The following is a 15,980-nucleotide window of genomic DNA, read 5'->3' as shown; positions in this document are numbered from 1 at the left end:
CCCATTTCACATGATTCATTAAGGGGTGTAAAGGTGCATGTAGCCTAATATGGTCCATCTGTTACATAACGCAATACAAACGTGACATGCCTGCCAACAAGTGTTAGTACAGTGTGTACTCGCCATATCTTGGCTCCACTAGGGGCACCATGGAGCCTGAAATAAAGGTTTATCCAACTTCTCTTCTTGATGCTCTGCAGTTGGCGTCGGGATGATGGATAGCAACCAGCTAGGGAAATGGCTCTTATTGCTTTCAAATGAATGATTCCCAGATTTCTTACATAAACCATTGGGCTGGGGTGGTTTGGTCGGTGGCTGACTGTCAGGTAATTTAACGAATTCATGATAAAACACAGGTCGAGAAGACAAGGATGTGACATTGCTATGTTGTGACGGCTAGCTAGGCTAGTTATGTTAGCCTCGGCAGAATTGAATACCAATGAACGTGGGCAGTCTTGACACGTAGCAGTAAACACAGGCAGATTTGTAGAAGAGAGTGGATAAAATCCAGGATCTGGAAGAATGTAAATCGGGCTGTCGTAGTATGCACTCGGCAGGTTGTTTGTGGAATGTTTTATTGCACATTTAGGTAACTAGTTAACTAACAACGTTATACAGCTGGCTAGATGTCAGCTCAGCCTCTGATGTGACACGTGTGAGAAAGGGTGCACAGAATGATACGCGCTGTATGAAACTTGTCAGTGAATGCAAGAATTAATAGAAACGTCGTTATTCCTCAAAAATTATTAGTTAATTCTGCTCTACTGAATTCATAACACTTCTAGCTACCTGACAACTTCAGATGGGCTAGGACGTGTATAGAGCCCCACGGTGGATGTCTCAGAATACCCATAACATCTAGCTGTCAAAAAGGGAAAGGGTCCCAATTGTTTTTCCACCATCAATATTTCCCATAGGGTATTTTAGAAACACTTAAAAATAAGGGCTGTGTTTCATGTAGGCTTACACTGGCGTGATATTCTGATAACCATGCGAATCTCTCTCGGACAAGGTGCCTTATCAATATAGTCTGCCCTATTCACTCTCAGATTCGAAAATGCTAATTAGCATCAAAGTAGACATCATGCAAAACTACAAATCCCTGCAAGTCATCTCTAGCTGACATCTTTGCTAACAGGTATTGTTTCAATTTAAAACTTGCACAAGACAGTTCACAGAATTGTCCATTTAAATACATTTAGCCAATTTATTAATGACTACATATAGCTAACATTAGATAGTTAATCCAGAGATTCTTACCTTTGCCTCAATTCATCAGTCTCTTTCAGATCTTGGCATTTGTAATTCTTTAAGATAGCCACATTTAGCATTTCATTTGGGGGGGGTAAACAGGCGTACATATTGATAAGTCTCCTTGTCCTAGAGACATTTACACAGTTATCAAAATGTCACACCAGAGTAGCCTACACAAAACACAGCCCTTATTTCAAGTGTTTCTAAAATCCCTTATGGGAAAAATGAATGGTGGAAAAACAATTGGAACCATTTCCCTGTTTGACCTCCAGGTTTAATGGGTATTATGACTCATACTGTGGTACTCTGTAAACAACATGGATATGATTCATTAAACTGATCTGATATGGAATACTTACCAGGTACTGCTTTATTTCTCCCTGTATGAACATGTGGGTGAAGTTAAAAAATCCATGAATGTTCTGCAATTTTCTGTCTTTCTTTTGCAGATGATATCTACTTGATGGATTCCCGTGAACATTATTATTAGAATGCAACCAACTGCCTCAATCACTGAAGACTGTTTGACAAAGTATCACCTTGCTTGACAGAACAGGTGCTTCTTGTGAAGGAGGCCTCCAAACTGTCCTCGATTTACTGAACTGGAAAGCAAAATGAAGACATCCCAGACCATAAATCATGACTCTGGTTTACCTGTCGATTTTTGACGGACGTATAAAATAATCACTTGATGTTTCGGTGTGTGTCTGCAGGATACTGACTCTCTCTCTCTCTCTCTTTCACACACACACACACTAAAGGACAACTTCTTGAATCAATCCAGAGTTCCCAAAGAGGACCATCAAAATGTTTTCGGCTCTTAAGAAGCTGGTGGGCACCGAGCCTGGCCAGCTAGGAAACAAAAACATTCCAGCTGGTTTGCAGTCAATGAACCAGAGCCTACAGAGAAGGTTTGCCAAGGGAGTACAGTATAACAGTAAGTCATTCAGCTCTTGAAAGTGATATCAAGAAGACCTGAAGCTCGGGATGTTGTCTTAAAGTAATTGTCCAGTGGAAATCTCACTTTCATATTCTGTTCATATTCTGTTAACTCATAACCAAATAATGTTGTTGACTCGTTCTACACTCGTCTTTATGGCCAATGCATAAATAGGAGAAAAAGAAAACACTTGAAAAACCCTAAATAATTCTTGCTATGCCGTCATATGACTTCATGTTAGCTAATTTTATAAACAGTTTGACTTTTTCATACTCTGTGCTCACACAGAGCTCTGGTAGTGCAGTGTTGTAGGACTACATTAGCCATGATTCATTTTTAATTATCTTCTCTATCTGATCACCTTACCTACTGGTCTATTTTTCTATGGGGTCGAAACAAGTATTGTCTGTTTAGGCCTTGTCTTTTGAATGTCAATAACATTGACATGTTCCATACCGGCAGCAGGATGCCTGCAGCCATTCATTTGGAAGGAATATTATGTTTTACGTAAGCTATGTACCTGACTGTTTCTGCACTCAACAACGTTGTCTTATCTGACTACTAAAGCAGAAACATACTGGCACACAGGCTGTTTCACATTAAAGGGTTAGTTCACCCAAAATACAAATCAACTAAATTTTATGAAGAGGCCTACCTAGAATGTAGTGTTTGGACCTGGAGAGTTAGCCACCCAAGATTTGGGTTTGTTTATTTAGCTATAGCATTAGCATTGTCTGCTCAAATCAATAGGGTCCCAGTTAGCATACTCCAGTCTGCGTACCTCGGCCTGAATTCCTCAGGAAGAGTTCAAGCACTTCTTTGATTTCTGTTATTGTTGCATTCTCTCCATGAGGGTCTTAAATAATATCACAAAAATGTCTCCCTGCTTTCCCCCTCTCTCTGTCTCGTTTAGTGAAGATCATCATCCGTGGAGACCGGAACACAGGAAAGAGTGCCCTATGGCACCGACTACAGGGGAAGAAGTTTCTGGAAGAGTACATCCCCACACAAGAAATTCAGGTCTCCAGCATCCACTGGAACTATAAAAGTAAGAAGATGCCGTGTGTTTGTGTGAGAGCCACACACTAGTGGTCCTCTGTAGCTCAGTTGGTGGAGCATGGCACTTGCCACGTCAGGACAGTGAGTTCGACTCCTGGCATCACCCATACGTCAAATGTATGCACGCATGACTGTAAGTCGCTTTGAATAAATGCGCCTGCTAAATGGAGTATACTATAATGTTATTTGTACATGGCGTCAAGTCTATTAGCTATAATGTGTATTGTATGAAGAAAACAACTGCCCAAGCCTTTCAAAAGCGCTTCCACAGAGAGAATAGCATCGTAGTATAGACCTATGTACTGAGATGTGACTTTTAAACAACATCGAAGGATTAAACAAACCTTCAGTTTTTCACCATAGGAATGTTGAAAGCTGTAGTCAAATGTTCCCAAACTGTTGATTCAGAATTGTCTGACTTGTTACAGTTTTCTTTTTATCAAAGGCATTTTAGTGATTGCCGATTGTGTTTTTTCCCTCTTAGCGACAGACGACGTTGTCAAGGTGGAAGTTTGGGACGTGGTGGACAAAGGTGAGCCTACAGTGTTGCTCAATGTGATTTGCTGTAAAGCAAAAGTGACCAATGTCATCTGCGGTAGATAGGAATGGGTGCAGGCTTTTGTTCCAGCCAAATAGTATTTTCATTTAAGATTAATTTAATCTGGTGTTACTGCATTGTTTGGTTAAAACAAAAGCCTTTACCAGCATTGCGTCTCTGCAGAAGTGCGTTTACGTTTGGCCAACCGCTTTTTTAAAGAAAGCTTACTTAAGTGTTCCTGTTGAATGTAAAACACACGTTCAACAAAATTAGGTATTCATAAAAAAAACTGTACAATCTGTAGTTTTGTTCGCATTGAATTCCATGGAATGTTAGTTGACAGTCAATCTGTTACAAATACACTGACATAATTTAAGCTATAACACTGCCATATTGTTCTACCTCTGTCTGTCCATCTGACTGTCTGTCTTGATTAATCAGTCATTTCAACTAACTAAAAAACATTTCCTGATTTTATTTTTGCCATTCGTGTTGGTGTTTTCTCATGCATTTTTCACCTCCTGTCACCTCTGTAGGCCAAAAGCCTCCTCCTGAGGGCTTAGGTGAGAGGTAGCCTAGCCTGTGGTAGTGTGACCTAGTCTAGACTGCCTGTGCAGCTAGGACTGAGTCCTAACTTGAGATCTACAACAAAACTTCCACTTCTGTGGAAATCTCCCATTTATGTCAATCTGTTATTGATATCAATGTTGTGATTTATTTAGTTGCACTTGTGTATCTCAAGTAGGAATCAGCCCTTGCACTGACTTTGACATCTTGTGCTGTGCTTTCTGGAAACATATTCTGGGCTTTATATGGAGTGCTGTGTGGCCATGTTGTAGCCATGGTCAATGGTTTTGTTCTATTGTAAAAATAAATAAATAAACTTGAGTGGTTTGGTGATAAGTAGCCTAAATGAAGATGACTGTACCATGAAGTGACTCTGAAGGGTTGGGATTAGAAGGCCTATGTGGTAGAATAGTGGTGATAACATTAAAGTTAGACCAAGCGATATGACAATATCACTGTACAAAGCAGGGCAACTTCCTGCTTACAGAAATGAACAACAACCAAATCTGCCAAGTTTACTGCCGCTATTGTCTCAACCGAGGGCATCAATTGAAGAGATAAGTCTTGGCAGATTTAAATGATGTGGTTGTTGATAAATGTAAACAGGAAGACACCCCGCTGTGTATGATGTCATGTTGCTGAGTTTACCTTTAATGTAGACTGTTGATGGAATAGTGTGCATAATAATTCTATTGAAATAGCGCTGCAGGTAGATGAATGGCTTTGTTTTGACATTTCTCCTCCTTAAATGACAGGTAGTGAACACAGTGGAGAGCTGAATATATTAGGTGCCATTTTGAAACCGTGACCTGCTTTTCTGTCATCTTGATAATAAATACGATACAATACGATATACTTTATTGCCCAATTAAATGGACATTAATTTCGTGAAGTCAGCATACAAATACAGAAACACAACACACTATAAATAGACTTTATGATTCGGGTTGGACAGCCTCTTTCTGCCAAATAGAATGTCAGCTGAATGAAAAACATTAAGAAACAATTTTAAGTTTCTCTGGATCACAATAAACCTGGAGAAAAATATAACTTGCTTGCCTATATGCGTTGCGGTTGAGCAAATACCCATATTGATAAATGATCAATATGTTTGACACATGGAATTGATTTGCACATAAGCCTAAATATTTTAGCATAGTTACCCACTGCTACTTTAAGTGTGTGCTGTCTTTCCTCTTATGCATTTTGGTATGCTATACGTCCTCTGTGTGAAACCACGGTAAGTGCCTCTCCTTAATTGCTTTTCTGCCTCGCTAATTGTAATCTCCTGTTTTCCCAACCACTGCAGGGAAAGGCAAGAAGCGAGGAGAAATGCTGAAAACGGAGAATGAACCCCAGGAGGTAAGTGCCATATGATTGTTAATCATCAATAACAAATTACCTTCATTTCTTACCTTATCTTTTAAAATACAACCAAAAGAGAATCCCCCTGCTTTGAACAGCGCTCATAACAGAGCTTGAAGTCTCCTTAGCCATGTCAACTGTGTAATATGTCCAATATAGCACGGCTAAGGGCTGTTCTTAAGCGCAACGCAATGCGGAGTGCCTGGATACTGCCCTTAGCCGTGGTATATTGGTCATATATCACAAACCCCCTGAGGTGCCTTATTGCTATTATAAACTGGTTACCAACGTAAGTAGAGCAGTAGAAATTAATGTTTTGTCATACTTGTGATATACGGTCTGATATACCACGGCTGTCAGCCAATCAGCATTCAGGGCTCGAACCACACAGTTTATAATAAGTTATATGACATATTTTAGTAATTGCAATGACAAGAAATTGACTTCAAGATTCTGTTGGTTGGAAGATGGTTTTTATATAACCATTTTAGTATCAACCTTCCATGTAAATGAGTTGGATATAAATTATGTTTCATAAATCATATATAGGCCTTTATTTATTGATATATATATACACACAGTGCATTTGGAAAGTATTCAGAACCCTTGACTTTTTCCACATTTTGTTATGTTACAGCCTTATTCTAAAATTTATTAAATTAATGTTTTTCCTCATCAATCTACACACAATACCCCATAATAACAAAGCGAAAATAGGTTTTTAGAAATACCTTATTTTTTAGAAATACCTTATTTACATAAGTATTCAGACCCTTTCCTATGAGACTCAAAACTGTTTTCAGGATACACCTATTTCCAGATGTTTCTACAATTTGATTGGAGTCCACCTGTGATAAATTCAATTGATTGGACATGATTTGGAAAGGCTGTCTATATAAGTTCACACAGTTGACAGTGCATGTCAGAGCAAAAACCAACCCATGAGGTTGAAGGAATTGTCAATAGAGCGTCGAGACAGGATTGTGTCGAAGCACAGATCTGGGGAAGGGTAGCAAATTTCTGCAGCATTGAAGGTCCCCAAGAACACAGTGGCCTCAATCATTCTTAAATGGAAGATGTTTGGAACCACCAAGACTCTTCCTAGAGCTGGCTGCCTGGCCAAACTGAGCATTCAGGGGAGAAGGGCCTTGGTCAGGAGGTGACCAAGAACCTGATGGTCACTCTGACAGAGCTCGAGAGTTCCTCTGTGGAGGTGGGAGAACCATCCGGAAGGACAACCATCTCTGCAGCACTCCACCAATCAGGCCTTTATGGTAGAGTGGCCAGACGGAAGCCACTCCTCAGTAAAAGGCACATGACAGCCCGCTTGGAGTTTGCCAAAAGGCACCTAAAGGACTCTCAGACCATAAGAAACAAGATTCTCTGGTCTGATGAAACCAAGATTGAACTCTTTGGCCTGAATACCAAGCGTCATGTCTGGAGGAAACATGGCACCATCCCTACGGTGAAGCATGGTGGTGGCAGCATTATGCTGTAGGGATGTTTTCAGCAGCAGGAACTGGGAGATTTGTCAGGATCGAGGGAAAGATGAACAGAGCAAAGTACAGAGAGATCCCTGATGAAAACCTGCTCCAGAGCGCTCAGGACCTCAGACTGGGGCGAAGGTTCACCTTCCAATAGGACAACGACCCTAAGCACATAGCCAAGACAACGCAGGAGTGGCTTCGGGACAAGTCTCTGAATGTCCTTGAGTGTCCCAGCCAGAGCCCGAACTTGAACCCGATCTAACATCTCTGGAGAGACCTGAAAATAACTGTGAAGCGACGCTCCCCATCCAGCCTGACAGAGCTTGAGAGGATCTGCAGAGAAGAATGGGAGAAACTCCCCAAATACTGGTGTGCCAAGCATGTAGCGTCATACCCAAGAAGACTCGAGGCTGGTATCGCTGGCAAAGGTGCTTCAACAAAGTAAAGAGTCTGAATACTTATGTAAATGTTATATTTAATTTGTTTGCTTGTCATTATGAGGTATTATGTGTAGATTGATTAGATATACTTTTTGAATACTAATACTAATAGTAACTTAACAAAATGTTGAAAAAGTCAAGGGGTCTGAATACTTTCCGAATGCTCTGTACATAGCTCTGAATATCAATGAATGAAGCCCTAATGGAGGATGGTTTTCTTCTCTGTTGTGTTACTAGAATGAGATGGCTCTGGATGCAGAGTTCCTGGACGTGTACAAGAACTGCAATGGAGTCATCATGATGTTCGACATCACCAAACAATGGTAAGCCTCTCTGTCTTTCTCTTCTCTATCTCTCTCCTGTCCTCTTTCTTTTTTTATAGATCACTCTCTTTCTCCCTGTCTGGCTTTCTTTCTGTTTCTCCTTCCCTGCCCCCAACACACATCATGTAAAGTGACTTGGGCTACAGGGCAACTAGACAGTCAAGAATCCAATTATATCTGGGTCAGTGTGACAGCCAGTGATACGACTATCTAACCCAGGTCAGTGTGTGACAGCCAGTGATACGACTATCTAACCCAGGTCAGTGTGTGACAGCCAGTGATACAACTATCTAACCCAGGTCAGTGTGTGACGGCCAGTGATACGACTATCTAACCCAGGTCAGTGTGTGACAGCCAGTGATACGACTATCTGACCCAGGTCAGTGTGTGACGGCCAGTGATACGACTATCTAACCCAGGTCAGTGTGTGACGGCCAGTGATACGACTATCTGACCCAGGTCAGTGTGTGACAGCCAGTGATACGACTATCTGACCCAGGTCAGTGTGTGACAGCCAGTGATACGACTATCTGACCCAGGTCAGTGTGTGACAGCCAGTGATACGACTATCCGACCCAGGTCAGTGTGTGACAGCCAGTGATACGACTATCTAACCCAGGTCAGTGTGTGACGGCCAGTGATACAACTATCTAACCCAGGTCAGTGTGTGACGGCCAGTGATACGACTATCTAACCCAGGTCAGTGTGTGACGGCCAGTGATACGACTATCTGACCCAGGTCAGTGTGTGACAGCCAGTGATACGACTATCTGACCCAGGTCAGTGTGTGACAGCCAGTGATACGACTATCTGACCCAGGTCAGTGTGTGACAGCCAGTGATACGACTATCTAACCCAGGTCAGTGTGTGACAGCCAGTGATACAACTATCTAACCCAGGTCAGTGTGTGACGGCCAGTGATACGACTATCTAACCCAGGTCAGTGTGTGACAGCCAGTGATACGACTATCTGACCCAGGTCAGTGTGTGACGGCCAGTGATACGACTATCTGACCCAGGTCAGTGTGTGACAGCCAGTGATACGACTATCTAACCCAGGTCAGTGTGTGACGGCCAGTGATACAACTATCTAACCCAGGTCAGTGTGTGACGGCCAGTGATACGACTATCTAACCCAGGTCAGTGTGTGACGGCCAGTGATACGACTATCTGACCCAGGTCAGTGTGTGACAGCCAGTGATACGACTATCTGACCCAGGTCAGTGTGTGACAGCCAGTGATACGACTATCTGACCCAGGTCAGTGTGTGACAGCCAGTGATACGACTATCCGACCCAGGTCAGTGTGTGACAGCCAGTGATACGACTATCTAACCCAGGTCAGTGTGTGACGGCCAGTGATACAACTATCTAACCCAGGTCAGTGTGTGACGGCCAGTGATACGACTATCTAACCCAGGTCAGTGTGTGACGGCCAGTGATACGACTATCTGACCCAGGTCAGTGTGTGACAGCCAGTGATACGACTATCTGACCCAGGTCAGTGTGTGACAGCCAGTGATACGACTATCTGACCCAGGTCAGTGTGTGACAGCCAGTGATACGACTATCTAACCCAGGTCAGTGTGTGACAGCCAGTGATACAACTATCTAACCCAGGTCAGTGTGTGACGGCCAGTGATACGACTATCTAACCCAGGTCAGTGTGTGACAGCCAGTGATACGACTATCTGACCCAGGTCAGTGTGTGACGGCCAGTGATACGACTATCTGACCCAGGTCAGTGTGTGACAGCCAGTGATACGACTATCCGACCCAGGTCAGTGTGTGACAGCCAGTGATACGACTATCTGACCCAGGTCAGTGTGTGACAGCCAGTGATACGACTATCTGACCCAGGTCAGTGTGTGACAGCCAGTGATACGACTATCTGACCCAGGTCACAAAGATGTGCACAGAACTGGGGGGGAAAGTATCTCTGATTATTAGTGTCTGTTTGAAGAGCCAGAACTTGATAACCCACATCTAGTTGACTCTTTGTGAATGACTTAAACCAAGGCTTATTTTAGTAATTGTTGTTCAGCTAGCTTTCAAATCAAATCACATTTTATTTGTCACATACACGTGTTTAGCAGATGTTATTGCGGGTGTAGCGAAATGCTTGTGTTTCTAGCTCCGACAGTGCAGTTAGTGGTTTGACAAGATATTGTATTTCAGTTCACTAATTGACTTTCTGTTGCTCTTGATAAGAAAAATAAAAGGTTCCCAGTTTTGCATCTCTAGATAGCCCACCTTTACTAGTATACTTTGCATATTGAAGAACCACACAAGATTGACAGTACAGTACATCGTCAGTTATTGAGACACGGCCACCCTCTTCCTATGCATTTTTATAAATCTCAAGTCGGAGTGTTTTTGAATCCCTCCTTAATTTGTATATTTATTAACAATTAACTTACTACAATACCCTTTCATTCTTCCCTCTAGCTTATATTTTGCGCTCAAGTCATGGGTCTATTTCACAGGACATTTGACTACATCGTGCGGGAGCTGCCCAAAGTGCCTACCCACGTGCCCGTCTGTGTGCTGGGCAACCAGAGGGACATGGGCGAACACCGGGTTATCCTGCCCGACGACACCCGAGAGTTCCTCTCTCACCTCAACAGGTAGGGAGTGCCACAACTGCCGCGGGGTACATTCAGTTGATTCATTCTGTTACTCTCAAGGAGTTATGATGGTCAATGCTTTGCAGGAGTGTACCACTTGAGTGTTTTATTCTCCAATGGTAAAAGTGTACAAAACTCTCTACCCTCCACTATCTATTACAGCGCTACACCACTCACCTAGTCCTTCACATGCAGAAATATCTGTCTCGGAGGGCCACTTTTAAGGGAGTTTTGCGCTGTAACCCCTGAACTAATCATATTGAAATCTCTAGCTTTGTTAGTCTTTGTCAATAGTCTTCATGAAACACATTCCTGATCAGTGATGTAGTGGTGAAAAAAATACGTGGCTATACTGGCTCCCTATACTTTCAATGCATTTTTCTGCAAAAGGTGGGTGAACTGCGTTACTTTCGTTTACCCTCCGCTACACCACTGGTCCTGATATGTCCTCTACTTGCTTTGCATTTACAGGCCTCCAGGTTCTTCTTACATCCACTATGCTGAATCTTCCATGAAGAATGGCTTTGGTCTCAAGTACCTGCACCGCTTCTTCAACATCCCCTTCTTACAGCTGCAGGTCAGTCCAAATAAAATGGCCGCTTCTTCAACATCCCCTTCTTACAGCTGCAGGTCAGTCCAAATAAAATGGCTGCTTCTTCAACATCCCCTTCTTACAGCTGCAGGTCAGTCCAAATAAAATGGCTGCTTCTCCAACATTCCTATGGAATATGTGGAAAAGGCCCCCTTTTTCTCCTAGATTGGTCCTTTGAGCTGCGTATATACGAGTTGTCCCTAATTACTGATACAGGGTCAGATTGTCCCGTTTGGCTCAGTTGTTAGGGCATGGCGCTTGCAATGCCAGGATTGTGTGTTCGATTCCCATGGGGGACCAGTACGGGGGGAAAAAATATGAAAATGTAGGCACTCACTACTGTAAGTCGCTCTGGATAAGAGAATCTGCTAAATGACAAAAATCAACAAAAAAATAATAATAATAATTATCCCCTTAAAATCTCTTAAGGATCCGCCCCCTTTTTTTCAAATTTTCGCCTAAAATGACATACCCAAATCTAACTGCCTGTAGCTCAGGACCTGAAACAAGGATATGCATATTCTTGACACCATTTGAAAGGAAACACTTTGAAGTTTGTTGAAATGTGAACTGAATGTAGCAGAATATAACACATTAGATCTGGTAAAAGATAATACAAAGATGTTTTTTTTGTACCATCTTTGAAATGCAAGAGAAAGGCCATAATGTATTATTCCAGCCTAGGCGCAATTTTTTTTAATTTTTTTATCCCATTTTCTCCCCAATTTTCGTGGTATCCAATCGCTAGTAATTACTATCTTGTCTCATCGCTACAACTCCCGTACGGGCTCGGGAGAGACGAAGGTTGAAAGCCATGCGTCCTCCGAAGCACAACCCAACCAAGCCGCACTGCTTCTTAACACAGCGCGCCTCCAACCCGGAAGCCAGCCGCACCAATGTGTCGGAGGAAACACCGTGTACCTGGCCCCCTTGGTTAGCGCGCACTGCGCCCGGCCCGCCACAGGAGTCGCTGGAGCGCGATGAGACAAGGATATCCCTACCGGCCAAACCCTCCCTAACCCGGACGACGCTATGCCAATTGTGCGTCGCCCCACGGACCTCCCGGTCGCGGCCGGCTGCGACAGAGCCTGGGCGCGAACCCAGAGACTCTGGTGGCGCAGTTAGCACTGCGATGCAGTGCCCTAGACCACTGCGCCACCCGGGAGGCCCTAGGCGCAATTTTGATTTTGGCCATAGATGGCAGCAGTGTATGTGCAAAATCTTAGACTAATCCAATGAACCATTGCATTTCTGTTCAAAATTTTGTGTTAAGACTGCCCAAATGTGCCTAATTGGTTAATTAATAACTTTTCAAGTTCATAACTGTGCATTCTCCTCAAACAATAGCATGGTATTATTTCACTGTAATAGCTACTGTAAATTGGACAGTGCAGTTAGCTTAAATTCTTGTTAATCTTTCTGCCAATATCAGATATGTCTATGTCCTGGGTTACTTACAACCTCATGCTAATCGCATTAGCCTACGTTAGCTCAACCGTCCCGAGGGGGACCCACCAATCCTGTAGAGGTTTTAATGGTTTACGGATAGGTGAAGGGAAGGGTTGTCTAATCTTAGACCTACAACTTGTACCTCAAGCTTCCTTCGGATGCAGTTTAGTCCAAACAAAATGGCCTCCATCAAGGCCCAATTGGTCATATATGGCATCCCCTCTAACCATGAGCCCTCTTTCTATTCATGATTACTTCATCAATGAGTAACACAGGGAAAGAGAAGCCAATACTCTTTTTAAGTGAATGATGAACTACCACCCCAGTATGTGTCAGAGATGATCAGACTATTTTAGACATGGCTTCGGTGTTGTGCATCGATGTCTTGAGAGTAGGGTATAAATATGCGGCACACCCTGGCTTGCTATTAGGTTCAACACTGTAACTTTACTCTTACGGACGCTGCCCTGTCCACGGTTGGTGTTAAACATTTACAGAGTCATTGTTCATTCAGTGGTGTTACATTATTCAAGGCGAAAATGACATGGGGCACGGAGTCCTGTATCCTCTTCTCTTCTTTGTCGTAAATTTGTCGTATGTACAAGATACATACGTTATACACTGTCCAGCGAAATGCTTACTTGCAGGTTCCTTCTCGACGATACAACAACAATAAGAAATAATAAAAGAATACGAACATGAAGTAAACAGCTCAGTAGAATAGAATAAAATGTTTAGCATAAGTATAGTACAGGAAGGTACAATTTAGTATAGATATGGACCAACTTTTCCTGGATAACCTGACGTCTTTATCTTTTTCCCTCCTTTCTTGTTCTTTCTGAAATGTATGGTTGAACACCTGGGCTGAATCTCATGAATGTTTCAGTGCAAGGTAGTATGGCTTCTCGCCTCCCTTCTTCACAGATCTGTTTCTCCGTAAGTTCAGAGGGAGGTGGAAGCAAATTAGAGACTGGAGTGGAGGATGAGGGAGGAGGGGATCAGAGAGAAAAGGGAAGAGTGGAGGATGAAGGGATAAAAGGGTGGAAGGGAAAGGTTGCCTCGTGACTTTTGAAAAACTCAGATAATTGCCTATACTAGCGTAGAACAACGCTACATCTTACCGTTACCGGAAGAACCAGATTTTGCACGGAAATAAATGTTGTTCCATTATTTATGATGATGTATGACAAATGAGGACCCTAGAATGTGACATTGGCAAACTACAGATCTCATGTATACATCAGAAGAGGAGATTTCACAGTTGTTAAATGTTGTTTTAGGAATTTCTATCTTTTTCTCAAGGGATTGAATTTCTTGACTGCTAACTACAGATATAGGCCTAGCTCAGGCATCACCATGTGAAACCCTTGACTGCTAACTACAGATATAGGCCTAGCTCAGGCATCGGCATGTGACACCCTTGACTACTACAGATATAGGCCTAGCTCAGGCATCGGCATGTGAAACCCTTGACTGCTATCTACAGATATAGGCCTAGCTCAGGCATCGGCATGTGAAACCCTTGACTGCTATCTACAGATATAGGCCTAGCTCAGGCATCGGCATGTGAAACTATTGACTGCTATTTACAAATATAGGCCTAGCTCAGGCATCAGCATGTGAAACCCTTGACTGCTATCTACAGATATAGGCCTAGCTCAGGCATCGGCATGTGACACCCTTGACTACTACAGATATAGGCCTAGCTCAGGCATCGGCATGTGAAACCCTTGACTACTATCTACAGATATAGGCCTAGCTCAGGCATCGGCATGTGAAACCCTTGACTGCTATCTACAGATATAGGCCTAGCTCAGGCATCGGCATGTGAAACCCTTGACTGCTATCTACAGATATAGGCCTAGCTCAGGCATCAGCATGTGAATCCCTTGACTGCTATCTACAGATATAGGCCTAGCTCAGGCATCGGCATGTGAAACCCTTGACTGCTATCTACAGATATAGGCCTAGCTCAGGCATCAGCATGTGAAACCCTTGACTGCTATCTACAGATATAGGCCTAGCTCAGGCATCGGCATGTGAAACCCTTGACTGCTATCTACAGATATAGGCCTAGCTCAGGCATTGGCATGTGAAACCCTTGACTGCTATCTACAGATATAGGCCTAGCTCAGGCATCAGCATGTGAAACCCTTGACTGCTATCTACAGATATAGGCCTAGCTCAGGCATCAGCATGTGAAACCCTTGACTGCTATCTACAGATATAGGCCTAGCTCAGGCATCGGCATGTGAAACCCTTGACTGCTATCTACAGATATAGGCCTAGCTCAGGCATCGGCATGTGAAACCCTTGACTGCTATCTACAGATATAGGCCTAGCTCAGGCATCGGCATGTGAAACCCTTGACTGCTATCTACAGATATAGGCCTAGCTCAGGCATCGGCATGTGAAACCCTTGACTGCTATCTACAGATATAGGCCTAGCTCAGGCATCGGCATGTGAAACCCTTGACTGCTATCTACAGATATAGGCCTAGCTCAGGCATCGGCATGTGAAACCCCTGACTGCTATCTACAGATATAGGCCTAGCTCAGGCATCTGCATGTGAAACCCTTGACTGCTATCTACAGATATAGGCCTAGCTCAGGCATCGGCATGTGAAACCCTTGACTGCTATCTACAGATATAGGCCTAGCTCAGGCATCGGCATGTGAAACCCTTGACTGCTATCTACAGATATAGGCCTAGCTCAGGCATCTGCATGTGAAACCCTTGACTGCTATCTACAGATATAGGCCTAGCTCAGGCATCGGCATGTGAAACCCTTCCGGATGGAAACTCTTAAGAGCTTGAGTGCCTCCGCTTCATTTCCCACATAACAACCCATCCCTGATACGTGCCATGTCCCACGACAGTGATTTGAGGTTTTGCTCACATGAAAGCCTTTCAGTGTTTTCCACAAGTACCCGGAGTAGCCAGCCTTAATAGAAAATGTAGCCAGCCAGGCCTCCCTGGGCTTGTCCTCTTGGGTTGGGAAACTTTTACTGAACGACCTACATTTTGGTTGTTTCTTGTACATTCTAATGCCTTGATTCCATCAGAAATACACAGCTAAATGAATATACCTTCCACATTGGAAAAAGTAGTTGTGGTATTATGTAGAAGGACATGGCTTTACAATTAATATGTATGAAAATGGATGAATTCAGTGTATTGTTAGTGGTTTTGCATATTGTCTAGGCTTATATGATCAGGATTATTTTCTAGGTAAAATAATATTAAACCTTTTTTAACATGTAATCTGTCTTCTCTTGAGATTAAGGTCTTATTTACATGTTTACTGCAAGATATGAATTGCCACAATGGTGTTTGTTC

The 15,980-nt window shown here is 43.1% G+C and overlaps 1 protein-coding gene across 3 annotated transcripts in view; it reads left to right on the top strand.

Moving 5' to 3' along the window:
• The first annotated feature begins 30 nt into the window (after positions 1-30).
• Positions 31-15,980, top strand: part of LOC120025784 (rab-like protein 6) — a 36,024-nt gene continuing 20,074 nt past the window's right edge. Inside the window, exons 1-9 of one of the 3 annotated variants that reach the window (XM_038970427.1) lie at positions 31-326; positions 1,704-1,810; positions 2,016-2,191; positions 3,108-3,242; positions 3,738-3,785; positions 5,665-5,720; positions 7,888-7,973; positions 10,459-10,599; positions 11,071-11,176. In XM_038970427.1, the coding sequence (XP_038826355.1) occupies positions 2,062-2,191; positions 3,108-3,242; positions 3,738-3,785; positions 5,665-5,720; positions 7,888-7,973; positions 10,459-10,599; positions 11,071-11,176 (702 nt within the window). In that variant the 5' untranslated portion in view covers positions 31-326; positions 1,704-1,810; positions 2,016-2,061. The other 2 variants (XM_038970428.1, XM_038970429.1) reach the window with 2 other exon arrangements.

The sequence above is a fragment of the Salvelinus namaycush genome, chromosome 31 (genome assembly GCF_016432855.1).
Source record: "Salvelinus namaycush isolate Seneca chromosome 31, SaNama_1.0, whole genome shotgun sequence".
Lineage (NCBI taxonomy): Eukaryota > Metazoa > Chordata > Actinopteri > Salmoniformes > Salmonidae > Salvelinus > Salvelinus namaycush.
This window is presented reverse-complemented; position numbering and strand designations above follow the sequence as displayed.